This window comes from Fulmarus glacialis, unplaced genomic scaffold (genome assembly GCF_000690835.1).
Source record: "Fulmarus glacialis isolate BGI_N327 unplaced genomic scaffold, ASM69083v1 scaffold4334, whole genome shotgun sequence".
Lineage (NCBI taxonomy): Eukaryota > Metazoa > Chordata > Aves > Procellariiformes > Procellariidae > Fulmarus > Fulmarus glacialis.
The window spans coordinates 1,207-17,698 of record NW_009209773.1 but is presented as its reverse complement, the minus strand read 5'-3'; the positions used below and the strand labels follow the sequence as shown (position 1 = coordinate 17,698).

The window sequence follows — 16,492 nt, the reverse complement described above, 5'->3', positions numbered from 1 at the left end:
CGTCGCGCCACCGCCTGAGGTGAAGGGAGGCCGCGATGCCGCTCTACGAGGGCCTGGGTAGCGGTGGGGAGAAGACCGCTGTGGTGATAGACCTGGGCGAGGCCTTCACCAAGTGAGTGGCGTCGCGCTCCCCGCCCCGCCTGCCCCCTTTCTGTCGCGACAGGCTTAGCGGGGCGGGCTGAATAATTGTGTGGGGTTTTTTTTCCCCTTCACCCCCTTTCTGTGGTGATCTGCATGGTACAAAGCCGACAATAACAGCCTTGTTTTTTAGTCTCGTGTTTTAGATTAAAAAAGGGTATAGGTCGAGGTGGAAGCAGAAATGCTCAGTATTTGGTAATTTATGTCGTGGGCCAAAAATGTAGCCTCTGCCCACCCCGTGTCAAAATCCCCCGTTATGTTAGAAACCCCCAGCTCCCCCCACGCTCGTGTCCCAGGTACACAGCGCTTGTGGAAAAGGGGCTGTTTAAACAATCCGTCCCCACGTCCAGGGTTAAAATACTCTGGAAATGTGGCCTGGGGTTCAGTGGCCTGTTTGGAAAGGTGGCCTGCACAGAGAAAAAAAGATTATCTTGCAAGAAAAGCCCCTCCTCAGATGTTTGCCGCGCTTACTAGGCGAGGCCTGCGCCTGTGGCTGTGTCCGTGTGGGTGCATTTACCTGCTTGAAGCACTGAGGATTTCTCTGCTTGTCTAAAGAGGCAGGAGTTGCAGGAACAGGGTTTCTTGTCCAAACCTGTTTTGTATTAAGTTGTACTTCCTCTTTTTTCAAGTGACTGTGTAATTGCAGACCAGGCAGGCTTCGTTACCTGCAAATCGCTGCAGTGTAGTTATGGAGAGGATTGGACAAAGCCTTCACAGGTGGAAACAAGTGATTCCATGAGTGGCTTCTTGTGGATTCATGTTGTGTTGCTGATTGCAAGCTTTTCCCAAATTTGGGGGGCTTGTGAGGTTTTATCTCATAGGCATTATGTGTCTAATAAAATGCTCTCGTGCAAAAGCATTTCCCTTGAATAGTGTGTTTTTAGGGTCTATTTCCAACCTTTGTTCTTGTAGAACAGATAACAACTTAATTATATGAGAGACATCTGTCCCTTTCCAAATAAGGCTGAAATTAACCAAAAGTTCAAAAGTTGTCAGGATGACAGGCAAGGACAACTACCTATACACGTTGGGGCCACACAAGTCTCTGTTTGGGAGACCAAAGAAAATTAAATTCTGAATTATGTCTATTTTTAGAATTTTTCTGAAATGATCTGAAGAAACATATTGATAGTTGCCAAACACCAAAATAAAGTATTAATTGACCTTTTGCATTAAAAGTTCTTGAACTCCAGCAGATTTATAGTTTTCTACCATAGTTTTCTTCTGATGTTTATGCTTAATGAGTTTCTTAAAATCAAATCTTGAGTTTCTTTTGGTTTTAATTTGCCTTCTTCAGTCTGTGGTTCTTGTGTCTTTTAAGGTGCAATCTCTTTATCAAAACCAGACGGGTTTCCAAAAAGTTTGTTTTGGAGTTGCTACTATTTTTATGCAGATGCAGAACTCTCATGTTTTGTCAGGAGTCCTGGAGCAGTAACCAGTCATCTTGAGGCGGTAATACTTAAATCACCCAGGGTGCTTGTGAAAGGAATGCATTTCAAAGTATTAAACAAGCTGGAAATAGGAAAAAAGCGTCAATGGAATGGTGCTGGTCAGCAGTGAAATAGGCCACAGGACCTGCATGATCGTGGTCATTAAGTCTGTCTTTTGTTTCTTCTAAATAAATGTCACAGAAAATGAGGATGTAAAGAGGATGCGGTAACTTAATCTTGCCTGTGTTTACGTGAGAGCTTCAGTGAAAACTGTGGGCCTGTATGGAGGACACAGAAAGGTATTTCTTTGGAAATTTAATAGGCAGTAAGGAAAGTAAACAGAAAACTACTCAGTGGAAAGTAGGAGGCATATCAGAGTTGAGCATTAAAATCCTTACAGAAGTGAAGAAAACTTGTTTTGTTTAATGCAGCTGAGAGGGAGTCAATAAAAAGATATACAAACTTTCTAATTCAAAATGGCTAGATAGAAAAACTATATGCAAAACACCTCCTTGCAGTCACAGAAATATCCCTAATTAATTACTCTCTGATGATTCCTAGGCCCAGCATGTTAAATAGTGACTTCACATGATAAGGTTTCCAACGTTTTCTTTTAGGTGTGGTTTTGCAGGAGAAACAGGACCAAGATGCATTATTCCTAGTGAAATAAAGAAACCCGATGTCACAAAGGTAAACTATTTTACCTGAACTTTTTTACCTTTACAATGTTTGGTATGTTATGGTATAGAAAGAATTTGCAGATACCTTTTTTTGTCAATCATAATCTATTTTTCATTATCTTATAACTGCTGCTATGAAAAGATTGTAACTAGATACAAGTAAGTGTTACACCAGCACTCATGTTAATTGGTGCTCATCACCCATGCAGCTTATGTGTGGGGCATTTATTGAGAAATTTCTTTGCCTAGCTATGCTTCCCCCCTCCCCCCCCCGCCAGTAGAGGATGGCAGCTTTGGAAAACTGATGTTGAGATAAGTTACCAGTACAAAAAATTAGCATTAATTAACTCTGGAGTTTAGTTATAGGGTGAGTTTGAGATGCATTGTTAGGGACATAGAGCAAATCAGGCAAGAGTGAGTATTTCTTTATACATGTCAGATTATATATGTTCAGATATAATATATTATCACATATATATATCATATGTATATTTGTTAATATATAATCACTGCCTAGTATTTCAGCTGACTGGATATTTTTACTTTACAGCCTGTCAAAGTTGTTCAGTATAATATTAATACAGAAGAGCTATATTCGTATCTGAAGGAATTTATTCACATGCTGTATTTCAGGTAAGAGATACTTGGATGTTAGTTATTCAAGCCTTCTGCGGCTCTTTTTTGAGTACTCTGAGGTATTAGAAGTGTGACTGGAGACTGCTGTCTCGTTGAGTAAGGAAACAGAAACAAGATTTTGCAGGTGGCTGCCTGGCTGTGTTCTCGCAGGAGAAATTTGTTGGTGCTGAGATTCAGGTAATATTACAAAGAGTTAGTGTCCTGCAGCATCAGTTGCTCTCTAGAAATAAAAAGTATTTGATAAGTTGCCTTTTAACTGTGGCACTCATAAAGGACTTAATAGGGGAAGGTCATTACCTAAGGAGTTGTACTGATTTTGGTAGGGCTGAAGCTCATCTTATATCGGTGCAGAACTCTCTCCACATTACAGTGGTTTGGAAGGAGGAATATCAACCTGTGGAATATTTTTACCTCAATAATACATCTTTGTATTGTATTTTTAGTGAATTTCATTAGTGAATAATGAAGTTGGACTTAGTCTTTTCTCTTTACTTCTAATCCATATTTTTACACATTAAAAATCATCATCACTTGACACAAGGAAACAAATACGTAATTTCTGTGCCTCAGATCTTCTGGTGTGGGTTGGGTTTTTTTTCCTGACCTTGATCATCGCTTTGTAATTGAAATCAGGACAATTCCATCTTCTTCCACTGAAATCAGGATATCTGTATCGTCATTCTTCTTCTTTTATGGGCACACTCTATGACACTGGACAAGCCATTAATGGCGATTATGTATGCCTATTTTTGCATTTCTTTATATTGATTTAGAAATGTATAACAGATACTCAGAACTACAGCCTGCTGGCAGATAGCTCCATAACTTGTTTTCTGTAACTCAGTTTCCTAACTTTCTTTTAGGAAAGTGTTGGGTTTTTTAAATTTGAGGGAAAAGACTTTGGGATCTGCTGTAAGAAAATGCTATCTAAATGCAGATTTTTAGGATTTTTGAGGAGAATGGAATATGAAAATAAGGTAGGTCTCATAATACGTGCTTAAACTTACCAGTTTTGTTTTACACATCTTGCCTTTTTTAGACATCTGTTGGTGAATCCCAGAGACCGCCGTGTTGTGATCATAGAATCTGTCTTGTGCCCTTCACACTTCAGAGACACGCTCACAAGAGTCCTTTTCAAGCATTTTGAGGTACGTGTTTTACATAACTAGTGCATGTGCTCAGCGTAGCACTTGCTGGTAGAAATTTTACTTACAATCACTACCAGATGTGGACAAAGAAGTGAAAATAATGCCAAAAGAATGAGAGAGGCAGAAAGATGATGACAAAAAGTTGATGGTCGTCTGGGAAATTAGGGGTTAGAGATTGGACTAAAGGCCATTTTTGTTCCATTCTGACTCTTCATGAGACCACAAAACAGGAGCTATTAACAAGAATCTGAAAGGTTTCTCTGGCTTGTATGAAAATACAGCTCACATCGCACTGTTCCAGACAGATCCAATAATCCCCATTGAGTACTGCCTGAAGCCAGAATTTATATTTAAACACTTGTTAGTGCTCTGTCAGCAAATCTCATGACTTCTAGCAGAGTCAATATCTTTGCCTAGCATGTGATCTAACCTCTGGCTGTACTCATTTAGATAAGAGCTTACCTGAAATCTATCATCTTCTCTGCTTAATCAGTCTTTCTGAAGAAAAGTCTGAACCTAATTCTTGCTTAGTTCTAATGGAAAATGTTTTGGAAGGTGAATCCATACTTCTTCAATTCAGATAGAACAAAGGTTAAGGTTCGTTTGTAAAAAGTCGTGAAACTAGTTTGTCTGCAGTACTTCTTCACTGTGTTTCCACAACACAGTTTACCAACTAATCTTAAACTTCTGCATAATTCTTTCCTACTATTGATAAGATTTTCTGATGACTTGAAATTGCTGAAAGATTTGAGTGATTTGGTGTTTTTTTTTCCTAATCCCCTCACGGGGGAAAAAAAAAAAGGTCTCAGATAAAGCATTCCCGTGCAAAATTGGTTGTCGGAAATGACTCGTGACTTGGAAAGTCATATTTTGATGGAGAGACTTTGTAACTTTTTAAGAAGCCAGCTAATACTGATGTGAGGTTAATTCTCTCTGGCTAGTATTTCCATTTGGTGCAAAGAATAACAGTGGCATGTTAATACAGGGTCAACATTATAACTTGTGTCTCTGGGCTAAGTATCAGTAATGTTGCCCTTAAATGCAGGATTTATTGAAATTGCTCATTTAATTAACATTTCAAGGTGTTCCATTAAAGGAACTGTCACTATCCAGGAAACTTGATTTGTGGAATTCTGGGAGAAGGAAGTAATTCTCAAGTAATTTTGACTTGAGTTTTCACATTGCTTTGGGGAGAGCGTTTTAAATAGCCTCTGATGTGAGGTTATGTGCAACAGAGTGTTGTCATAAGCACGCTTTTATGGGTTTTCTGGTACCTTTGTTCACATCTTCAAGTCTGTACAACATTTCAAGTAGCTGTGTTTTAGTTTCTTTCATTTCTTTTCAATGACAATGACAATAAGAAACCTGGTTTATGACTTAAGACGAGTTCTATAGTTAACACTTGCTTTTCTTACAAGCTCATTCCAAGATTCATTATTACTGAAGTTACCGGTATGTACCACAAATAAGATGAATGTAGAATTTAGAATCCTGTTGTATTTTGTTCATTACTACACTACCTTAAAAACTAAATTAAGAATGGATACCTCAAGATACAGTTGTTTGGGTTTTGCTTTTAGTGTGACGTTTGGGGAAAGCATCAGTGCTTCGGGCAGTTTGTTTCTTTTTCCCCCCTTCTGTAATTGTCCTTTTGGTTTCTATGTAGGTACCTTCCGTTTTGTTTGCTCCAAGTCATCTAATGTCTCTGCTGACGCTTGGGATCAATTCTGCCATGGTACTAGACTGTGGCTATGCAGAAAGCTTGGTGCTGCCTGTATCCTTTAATAATACACAAACAAAATTTTCAGCAATAAGGCTATCATGACAAGATGATATTTTTATAGACTTCAAGTGTGCTAAAAAGTAATAGGAACAGATCAGCCAGTCCAGCTTTTGACTATAAGATATCATGACTTGGGGAATCTCTTCACAGCTGACATGCTAAATCTGTGTTCCCTTGAAACTTGGGAAGGGTGGTTCATAACTCCAGCCTTTATATACTAGAAATTAGTTTTGGAGAAAAGCAGTTAGAAAGTTTTTCAAATAGCTAATGCAAGAGAATGTTGAGGGGAAAAAGCATTTAGTTCCAACAGACTGAAAACTCGTAACAAAAAAGGACAATTTCCTGATCTGCGTGTAGATATATGAGGGAATTCCGATTCTGAGCTGCTGGGGTTCTCTTCCTTTGGGAGGAAAGGCTATCCACAAGTAAGTTCACAGTTACACGTTCCAGGTTACCGATGATTTATTTGTGAAAGTTCATATTTGACTAATGACCAAAGATTCCTATTGAATGTGACTAAAATCCCATTTTTAAAGTTACCATTGTTTGGCTTTTGTTGATGTAGTAAAATCTGTGGAAATCAGATCTGCTTTAGTTCATATTTAGAAGAATGTAACTAAAGGGAATAAATACTGTCCCTTAAGCATAATAAAGAGAATCAGCCTGAGTTAATAGCTATCTTTAACTAACTTAATGTGCAATGTTTTAGGGAGCTCGAATATCAGTTGTTGGAGCAGTGCACAGTTGATACAGGATTAGCCAAAGGACAAAGCCTTCCATCTGTGATGGGTAAGGTCTGTTTGATGTGGCATATGTGCTGTGAACTTGCACTGGAAAAAGTGGATTAATACTAACAGTGAATAAAATGAGTTTAGTATTCATCAGATCTTACGTGATCTACTTTTATGATTTCTTTCTCCATATTTAACAAGTATATTATTTTTATGATAAGCCATTCATAATAGCAGGTTTGAATGAAGGCTGAGATAAAAGTTTTGTAGTAATTTTTCAGTATGTTTTGAGAAGATGAACTTTTAATTTCTGTTCTTAATATTCTTTCTTCCTTGAAAATCTTTAAAAGCTGCTGTCAAAGTGAAACTTTAATGTACTAAATGTAATTCAAACTTAGTTTCATTCTTAAATTCTCTTTCTAGTTAAGAAGCTTTTGTTCTAAGTTATTTTTTTATTTCAGGCTCAGTTCCAGAAGACATAGTAGAGGATATAAAAGGTAAAATTTTCGGCTTTGTGAAACTCTAGTTTATTAAATTGTGCAGTAGAGTATGATAGTAATAATTGTGCAATACTTTACATTTAGGAATTTATTTTATCTTCTCTGTTTACATATTTCTTACCTACTGGAGGAACTTGCAATGTTCTTCCTCTTTGAAAGCAAAACGAAAACCATGTTGAATTCCTTTTTCAGGTTTAGCCTTTGTGTTGTTAGCTTGTAGATGCATTTGGTACAGTAGCGCAGAATGAGTATTACACTACTGTATATATCCTATGATCAGCAGATCAGGTTAACTTCGTGTTGCATTTGTTAACTACTGACATTTTGTTTGCTGCGGTTGAATGTGTACAGTGTGTACTCTACAGGGGACTTAGAGTTAGCAGAGCTAATGTTCAAAACCTGTTATCATAGATATGTTTTGGTTGCAAATGCAGCATTTAAGCAGTCAGTCTTAACATCATGACATTAGAATATTTTAAGTTAATTTTGTTTATAAATTAACTATGAAGGCTCAATTTGCCTTAAAGTCAATTTTGCAAAAAAAAAAAAAGTATGTATAAAAGACATTTTGGCATGTTAATCAGGTAGGCAAGATGAGTCAAGGACTACATTTACACTAGAAAAAATAGTCTATCTTTGGGCAGAACTTGGATGAATTCCTATGTAATGTTTCATGTGCAACAGAGATAAAAATACATTTAACCATAGAAAATAGCAACTAGTATGTATCTCTTGGGCCAAATTAGGAAGAAATCCATCAGTCAAATGCAAAATAACTTAAATGCAGCTGGTGCTTTGTTAAATGGAAGTTGCTTTTCTAATTCCTGGACTTACACACAATTTTCTGATCAGTTCTGGTTTTTATGCAGTCTTTTGGAACCAAATATAGTACGCTAGAGTTGAAATTACGATTGCCTATGTATTGAAGGGTTGTTTCTTTGTGACAGCCATTTATGAAGAAGATACTAATTTGTGCCAGGTACACATAAATAAGTATATAATAACACTAACAGCTGGATACAAATGAAATTGTGCTCTGTCAGTGTTGCCTGGAGGAAAAAAAAAACTCTGGAATTCTTAGGGTGCTGAAGAGTTGCACTAGGAAAAATATTGCATGATTACAGCTTGTTTAGAAAACGAGCAATGTCTCATTTGAAGCCATGGTGCAAGACCCACGATGGTGTGTTTGACAGCAGAATACAACCCCTGGCACCTTGTGGTAGCCGAAGACATGATTAGTAACGTCCCTCTGTCTTTAAATCTTATGTAGCTTGTCTGAGAAAGAAATCTTGCCTGTCCTAGCACAGTTTTGGTGTCAGCTGTATTTAAACTCATGGTCTATATAGCATCTGAACTCTGCTGAAGTGTAGAGACTGTTTTTCTTTGCATTTATTTGATAATGTCTTGGTCCAGCAAGGGCCTAAAGTGTGTATTCTTTTCTAAATTAAACAAAATTATTGTCTTTATTGGTGATGAAAGGATCCAACAAAGTCTCTCTTCTGCCCCTTTCTTTTATTTTATGAAGTCCGCACTTGTTTTGTGAGTGATCTCCAACGCGGGCTGAAAATCCAAGCAGCCAAGTTCAACATTGATGGCAGTGCTGAGGTGGGTGGAGAATGAAGCTTATCCTAGTCTTTTGAAGTGGATGTAGCCTTTTTGGCCTCTAAAATAATGCATGTTTTTATTTCTAGCGTCCTTCACCACCTCCAGACGTGGACTATCCTTTAGATGGAGAAAAGATTCTCCATGTAGTTGGCCCCATCAGGTGAGAAATACCGTAGCAGAGTATTTATATATTTTCAATATATAAATAAATACTTTCAATATATTTCAAATATATAAATATATTTTCAACTCCAAAAGCACATAAATTTTCATAAAATTGAATTTTAATGAAAAAAAGCATATGCTTTTAATGTCTCTTAAATTACGGCTTTGTGCTGGGCACAGTGCAAGCCCATAATAAGAGGTGTCAGCTTCTCTGGAGAGCTCACAGTGGAAGATGAGAGCAAACAGATTGGAGGGATGGTGGAAACAGAAATGGAGTATTAATGCAGGATGATGAGATAGGTTTAGTGAAGTGAACAGGGCATTGTCTCCTACCCATTGGCACTGCATGGTATGACAGAAGAAGTAGTGATGGTGTGGTGTCAGCAGTTTTTCTGTAGTTATTTCCAGCCCTGCTGTTCGTGAGTGTTAGCTCATAGTGTAGTATTGCTTCTCATTATACACTCATTTCCTGTCTTTTCAACAGGGACTCCGTTGTCGAAATACTGTTTGAACAGGATAATGAAGAGACATCTGTTGCCACTTTGATCTTAGATTCACTCATTCAGGTATCTTTATATTATAAACAATTTATTGAATGCCTCCAGCCTTAGAGAACCTACTGTTATAAATGACTCTTTCTAGAGTAACACCCTTCTGACTGCAGGTTGCGATTGGTTGAAAAAGTTTAGCACAGCATGACTCCTAGGGTTCTGTCACATGATGGATTTCTGTGGGGTAGTAAGTCACCATGTGTCACCTACTCTGTGATTGTTTTCTTACTCTTTGGTATACTGCAATGTGTCTGGGACAGTTTTCTAAGAAACGCAGTGTTCACCCATCAGCAAAAGTAATAAACTAGCTTGTGTTTATTTGGGAGTGAGGCTCTACATATGTAATGACGAAGGAATAGGTAATACTTGGCATTATAGGAATTACACTGCTTAAACTGAAATGCCATAGGTATTCTGCTGCTTCTTTTTTCAAGGTGTTTTGCTAAGAGTTAGATTTTGAGTCCTGCAGACTTCTGGTTTACCTGAGATAGAATAAAATTAATTTGGACATCTCTGTTACAGGCAGTATATTAGCTGTATTATGGAAAACTTTCCTGGCATATACAAATGCTTCATTACTTGTTATATGTAGGAAAAAATGGATTAGAAAACCACTATAAATGGAAATTTTCATTATATGCTGCTATATGTATGTTAATTAAAGTTGACTTCCTGGACTTATTGATGCCATTTAAATTAGTTTGCTGAGACATAATTTATTGGATAGCCATAGGCTTGGATGACATGACAAATATTTCGGTTAGAATTCCTTATGAAAACAAATTGTTTAACAAGATCTGTGCCTAGACCCCTCACCTCTGTACCTCTAGGCATTTACCTTGCATCACTCTTTGGCCAGAAGAAAGACAAATGTTAAATTTACAAGTGTTAGATAGTGTCCAGTTGCTTCCGCTGGACAAGAGGACCACAGCAGTCTGGAATTTTTTTCAAAGGGATAGCGCAGATCTGTTTCTGAGGGGCGGAACTGACGAAGCTTGGTCTTCTCATGCCTTTGTGTCTTCTGGTTGGATTATCTGATGCCTAAGACAAGCTCCAGCAGAAACCTTTTCTGCCACTGAGACTTTTGTAGCACTTTTGTCCCACGTGGAGCTAAAAAGAGTCAGTCTCATATGTAACAGTTTTCCCTCTCTGAGAGCACTGAGTGAGGCTTTACCTCTCTGGCCCATCTTCTCCCAGAACTCATGAGAGTTACTGTGACTGATACCTCTGTCCTCTGTTGTTGGCCTGTCTCAGCTGAAGGGCTTTAGAGGGATCCAATGTGCTCATGTAAGCCTCAACTGGGCAGTTCCTTAAGCCTGGTTTTCTTGGGAAGTCTGGACAAAAAATGATGCAGATTATGTTTCAGCTGAGTATGAGAAAACAGCAATTGAAGTGCATAGAAGGACCTTTGAATGCTTGTACATGTAACTCTAACTAAAGTGGATTTTTTATTCCTGTTCGCATTAGTGTCCCATAGACACCAGGAAGCAGCTGGCAGAGAACTTGGTAGTTATCGGTGGCACCGCTATGTTGCCAGGATTCCTTCACAGGCTCATGGCTGAAATCAGATACCTGGTAGAGAAACCAAAATACAAAGAAGCACTTGCCACTAAAACCTTCAGAATTCACACTCCACCTGCCAAACCCAACTGTGTGGCCTGGCTGGGAGGTAAGAATGAAAACAACTGTTAAGCAAAGGTACAAAGTGGGAAAAACAAACCTTCCAAGTGGGATTTGTAATGAATAAATAGCAGGAGAACTTAGGCAAACTATTGAAATTAAGCTGCATTGGAGCTCTGTGGAATTGTTTTGCCCTCCTGGAAGAAATCTTGTGGAGTAAAGCTCCCTCGGGGGTGTTTGGAGGGCAGAATGGCGCTGCAGGTTATGGGAGCTTTGAACAGGTGACTTGCACTTTCAAACAGCAGTGTGGAAGATGAGGTGTTGACTCAAGTGCGGTACAGGGCTACTGCCATATGGTGGCACCAGTGAAGTGATTAGGCAGAGCAGAGACCTGCTGCCTGTAGGAAGATCTGCTTATTGAAAAAACAAGTTTAATTATGGACTGAGGAGCTGTGAGCTACGGAGAGGCCGGAGGCTGCTAACTCCCTGTGCTGTTCCCAAGTACCAATAACAAATACAGCAACTGTGCGATGGATTTTGGGATGCTGTACTGGCAAGCTAGGGAAAAAGAAGGGCTTTCCGATACTAGCAGCTCTTTTTAGGAAAATTCTGAGGTTGAGAAGACTTCATGCTTTTCTAAACTTAAGGTATATAAGCTGAGCCCATCTGGTATGTATGAGGAGAACTAACTTTAACTGTAAAGGTAGATTTTATTTCCATATGCTTTGAAATGTGAATGTTTGTAAAATTCTAGTTTTAAACCTTTTTGAGTCTTTTTAGGGTTAGCAAACAAGAATGATTTATATGCACCAAGTTCTGTGATAGTTTTCTTCACTGGCAGTGCTAGTCAGCTACTGTGGTCTGAATCCTCTAACAGCTTGTGTAAACTTCTTCTGGGTATTGTGTGACACCCTTCTTGGGGAGAGGAAATTTCCTTAAACACAAGGTGGTTTGTTTAAAGTGCTTAAAATCAAAACTTCTAGGAAACTTTGTCGTAAGAAGCAGGTCGGCTAGGCCAGCTGGCAGTTTTGCTGTCAGCAGAGTAGATGACTCTTTGCTTTCAGTTACTTTCAAGGGACATAAATGGAAGCAATTTGGGACTAGCTGTGCTAACTGAAAAGGAAGGTGGCTAGATCCTTTCATTCCTTTCATTTTGGGGACAGACCTGAAAAAGAATAATGGAGATTCTTGATGGGAAGAAGTAGAAAAAGAAATTCAGTACATTAAATTAATGCAATATTTTTTTTCCCCCAATAATGTAGGAGCCATTTTTGGAGCACTTCAGGACATACTTGGGAGCCGGTCTGTGTCCAAAGAATATTACAGCCAGACAGGCCGCATACCTGACTGGTGCTGTCTTAATAATCCTCCACTGGAAATGATGTTTGATGTTGGAAAAGCACCCCCGCCATTGATGAAGAGGGCTTTTTCTACTGAGAAATAAGCACCTAAATGCTACACAAGGATTCTTCTCCTCTAGTTCAAGTAGATATATATGCTTTTTTTTTTTGTATTAAGTAATTTGTGTGTGACACTATTAAATATGAACAATGTGGACGTTTTGGAGAGTATCGTGGTAGGTACTAACACTATTTAAAACCACATCCAGTTATAGTTTAAAAACTAACTCTGGCAACCACTATGCTATTTTGTCTTCTTCTGAAGAAATTCTGTACCGTCATGAGTTGTAGCCTACTGAGTTGTTTGTTATTTATCTGTACAGTAAATGTCATTGTTGAGAGAATTTGTTTTAAGATATTTTGATTTTAAATGTGCTTAGAAGAATGAAGGACAGTCTACTGTGGGAAACATCTATGAAAGCTTTTCTGCCAAATTCTGCATTAAAATATTCCACCCTTGAATCACATGTGTGGAAATGGTTTGGGGCTGTTTAGCAAAGGTGCTGGAGCAGTATTTCCCCTCGACACAGTCCTGTCTTGAGAGTTTTAGCAGAGAACTCTTCTGCCTGTAATTCTCAAACAGTGCTGAGCTAAAAACTCTCCCACTATCTCTCCTCCTAGAAAGAAATCAGCCATGTAAGAATTATAAACAAGTGTGAGGAAATACTGAGTCTCTTATTGAAATGTCAATCTCAGAAGTCGCTTTTTTGCCCTCCTTCCCACCATCAGAAATATTAAACTTCATTGTCCCACAGCAATACGTATTAAATGAAAATGCAATACAAAGTTCATTGCTTAAGAAAAAAAAGTACATTTGGATATTAACACTATATTTAGGAACTGTTGGCTAATTAATAGGCTCTTAGCAATGCTGTAACTTTACATATTGAAGGAGAAGGAGCACTCCCGTGGGAAAACAAACATATGTTTCCATTCTTCTGCTAGTGCTGCTGGTTTTGGTTTGTCACGATTCTCACTATCCTTCCATAATACTGCTGTGAATTAACTTCACAGGCAGAGCTGTGGTTCCCGGTGTGTGCTCCGGGCAGTGCCAGTGCACCTCAGCAGCATCGCTGAGATGCTGGGAGAGGGGTTTCCCCTGGCCTCAAATACCACTAAACTTGCCAGCAACAAGCTGAATTTGACTCGCTGACTAAATGGTGACCCTGCTGGTATCTGTTGATTACTGAGGTTTAATCCTACTCTGAGGAGTAATTGTTTATCTCAAATTTGGGGAGATATAATTATAAAATTAGTGGGGGTGGTGGAGTCTTTTATTGCCACAAACGTGCTTGTTGTGACTGATTTTCCATGCTGTCTGCTACCTACCTGCTGTGGTTCCCGAAGCACGTTTCTTGAAGTTAAGCATATATTTAAAGAAACGTTCTTGTGGTGAAACTTAACACAGGGCTGTGTGCTATGGCATTTAAGTAAGCTTCTGCACGATTTTGTCATTCTGTTTCATATATGCTTTACCTTAACATATGGTGTTAGTTGGCACATGGTAGGACATACCCCTTTTTATCTTCATGGTTTTCAAATTAAGAAAAAAACAACAAAAAACAGGAATCGCTGCTTAAAGTGTTAGTCTGTCATAGGTGAGACTTTGCTGGTTGGCAACAGTGATCCGATAGTATTACCACGGATGATTTCTCTCTGGTGGGTGTATTTTTAAATTGCCTTTTTCCTAATTCAAATGAGCTGTGTGGCTGTTACACAGACAGCATAGAAAAATAAACAGGCATGGTTGTGAGTAGTTGTTAATGGTTGTTTTATAGTCCTGGGATGAGGTTGGTCTTTTAGAGATCATTTCTTAGTCTTCGAAGCACGATGGGGCCTGGCCAGTGCCTCTTCGGACTGGAGACTCTCACGTCAGTGCAAACACTTTCTGGGTTTCCAGGTCAAACGAGTTGCAATTACCATGCACAAGAAGTTTTCTGTGGCAGCCTGAGGATGAGAATGGTATGCTGTGACACAGAAACAGGTTCTTCAAAATGTACTGTCAGGCCTGGACTTGGAAAAACAGATTAAACGCTATAGCTAGGTACATGTGTTCCCATCGTGTCTGGTATTTAGCATTCTTTCACATCTTAGGGTTCTTCTCTTACTTACTTCTATAAGCCTACGGTCCTTTTACGGTTTAATATCCTTGGGGATGTTCATTCCCCAGCAGATTCCTTGAATGCCTACATTCCCTTTGTTTTCTTGAGTGTTTGGGACCTTCACTCTTAATTTGTTCCCCCTTACCAAGCCCTTCTTATCTCCCCTGCAGCGAGACCGAGGACTACGGGGTTGGGCGCAAGTGGAGAGCGTCCCCTCCAGCAGGGCCTCGCTGTGCGGTACGCTGCTCAGCTGCACTGCCCCGCCATAGCCTTTCTCCCGAGGCGTAACACCTACGGGGCTGGGCAGGAGACTCAAGGATCCAGGTGCTGCTGGCAAGAAAACCTGTGGGTGAGGTCTGGTTCTCCTGAACAAGGGAGGAGCAATAGAGTCTAATACTTAGTGCGTGAGGTTGACCCGTCTGGAGCAGTCTTTGGCAAGGATTTGGGATATCAGTAGGTTTCTGAGTGACTTCGGAAAGTATATATGATTGCAACAGTTGTGCTTAATAAAGCAAAATGGATAAAAATGCAGTTTTTGGAGACCAGCCTGCTACATCCCTGTTCTTAACTTACAAATTGTTCTTAACAATCTGTGGTGCAATTACAGGCTTGCTAAATAGAGGCTATTTCGTTGCAAGGCCCAGAGAGCCATCCTTATGCCTGGGTAAAGAACATTCAGACCCAAGCTCTGCTGCTCATTTTCATTTATAATTTGAATAATTGGGATGCAGCTCCGTGACCCAAATTGTCTCAGTAAGAACTGAGCCAGACCTACTGAGGCTTGCTCCTGAAAGAAGAGTTTGCCATCGGCACGAGTCCTGTGGAGCTGGGAGGGATTACTCATGTCCGTAAGTAGTTCTCAGTAGGAAGGATATGCAGGGGAGATTAAACTCCTACGGGGGCCGTGTTCGTGGTGGTGCAATGATGTCATTTTCCTGAACTGCAGCAGACTGCAGTTCCCTTTTCAGGGATATTTCTGCTGTGCGCTTGTACTCTGGGACCTTTCACAAGCCTGGCATGTTCTGCCACCTCGCCTTCGTTCTGCCCGCTCTTCTCTTCTGCGGGGTTTCTGCATCGCTGAACAGCTTCATCAGCTGCTGTTTCACACTGCGTAACCAGAAATCCTAACTCCTATGTTACTGGCAGGTTTAAGCACAGAGTCCCATGACCCGTTAAGGACAGAAACAGGATTCTTATTTCATCAAAGGGGTGAGGAAAGACTTATCACATGCTTTTCAGAACGACTAGCCCTGGAAAGCCCTTAGAGACCACACCTTAAATGTGTTACCGTGTAGAAAGGGGTTTGGCTTATTTTTTTCAGTCTAAATGTTGTAGTTCTTGCTTCAGTGGCGTGGCAGGGATCCATGGATCCTCACAGCAGACAAATTCACAGTGAACTCAAGTGTTTTATCAGGAAGGACAGTGACAGACACAACCCCCTGCAGTAACTGGAGCTTTTTCCTCTGAGGTTCTTGATTCTGGACTGGATGCTGTTCCTGAAGGTTGGTGTTAGTTGAGCAAACAGCTCCAGCTGGGCTGAGTCCTGCTGACAGGAGGAATACTTTGGAATATTCATGAGCACGGCCCTCTGCAGTCTGCCCGGTGTCCGTGCTGCGTCTGTGGGAGCTGGTCTCTGGGGGAGGCAGCTTTAACTCATTCCCCTCATCTCCCTTTTCATAGGATCACAGAATATCCCAAGTTGGAAGGGACCCATAAGGATCATTGAGTGCAACTCCCTGCTCCTCGCAGGACTGCCTAAAACTAAGCCATATGACTAAAAGCATTGTCCAGACGCTCCTTGAACTCTGACGGTCTTGGTGCCATGACCACTTCCCTGGGGAGCCTGTTCCAGTGACCGGCCATCCTCTCAGTGAAGAACCTTTTCCTAATGTCCAACCTGAACTTCCACTGACGCAGCTTTATTCCCTTTCCTCGTGTCCTGTTGCTGGTCACTAGAGAGGAGATCAACACCTCCCCCTCTACCACCCCCACCCCCCCCCTGA

The 16,492-nt window shown here is 40.0% G+C and overlaps 1 protein-coding gene across 1 annotated transcript; it reads left to right on the top strand.

Moving 5' to 3' along the window:
- Window positions 1-29: 29 nt before the first annotated feature.
- ACTR10 (actin-related protein 10 homolog (S. cerevisiae)) lies at window positions 30-12,558 on the top strand. Its single transcript, XM_009576929.1, has 13 exons — window positions 30-112; window positions 2,186-2,258; window positions 2,799-2,881; window positions 3,924-4,032; window positions 5,699-5,806; window positions 6,173-6,240; window positions 6,525-6,604; window positions 7,008-7,043; window positions 8,572-8,651; window positions 8,738-8,811; window positions 9,301-9,382; window positions 10,835-11,036; window positions 12,250-12,558. The coding sequence occupies exons 1-13, from the start codon at window positions 36-38 to the stop codon at window positions 12,429-12,431; spliced, it is 1,254 nt and encodes a 417-aa protein (XP_009575224.1). The 5' UTR covers window positions 30-35; the 3' UTR covers window positions 12,432-12,558.
- Window positions 12,559-16,492: the final 3,934 nt, after the last annotated feature.

Coding starts and splice junctions, on each gene's coding strand:
- ACTR10 (XM_009576929.1), top strand. CDS start 36: ATGCCGCTCTACGAGGGCCTGGGTAGCGGTGGGGAGAAGACCGCTGTG. Junction 2,882..3,923: donor ATTCACATGCTGTATTTCAG/GTAAGAGATACT, acceptor TGCCTTTTTTAG/ACATCTGTTGGTGAATCCCA. Junction 5,807..6,172: donor CAGAAAGCTTGGTGCTGCCT/GTATCCTTTAAT, acceptor ATCTGCGTGTAG/ATATATGAGGGAATTCCGAT.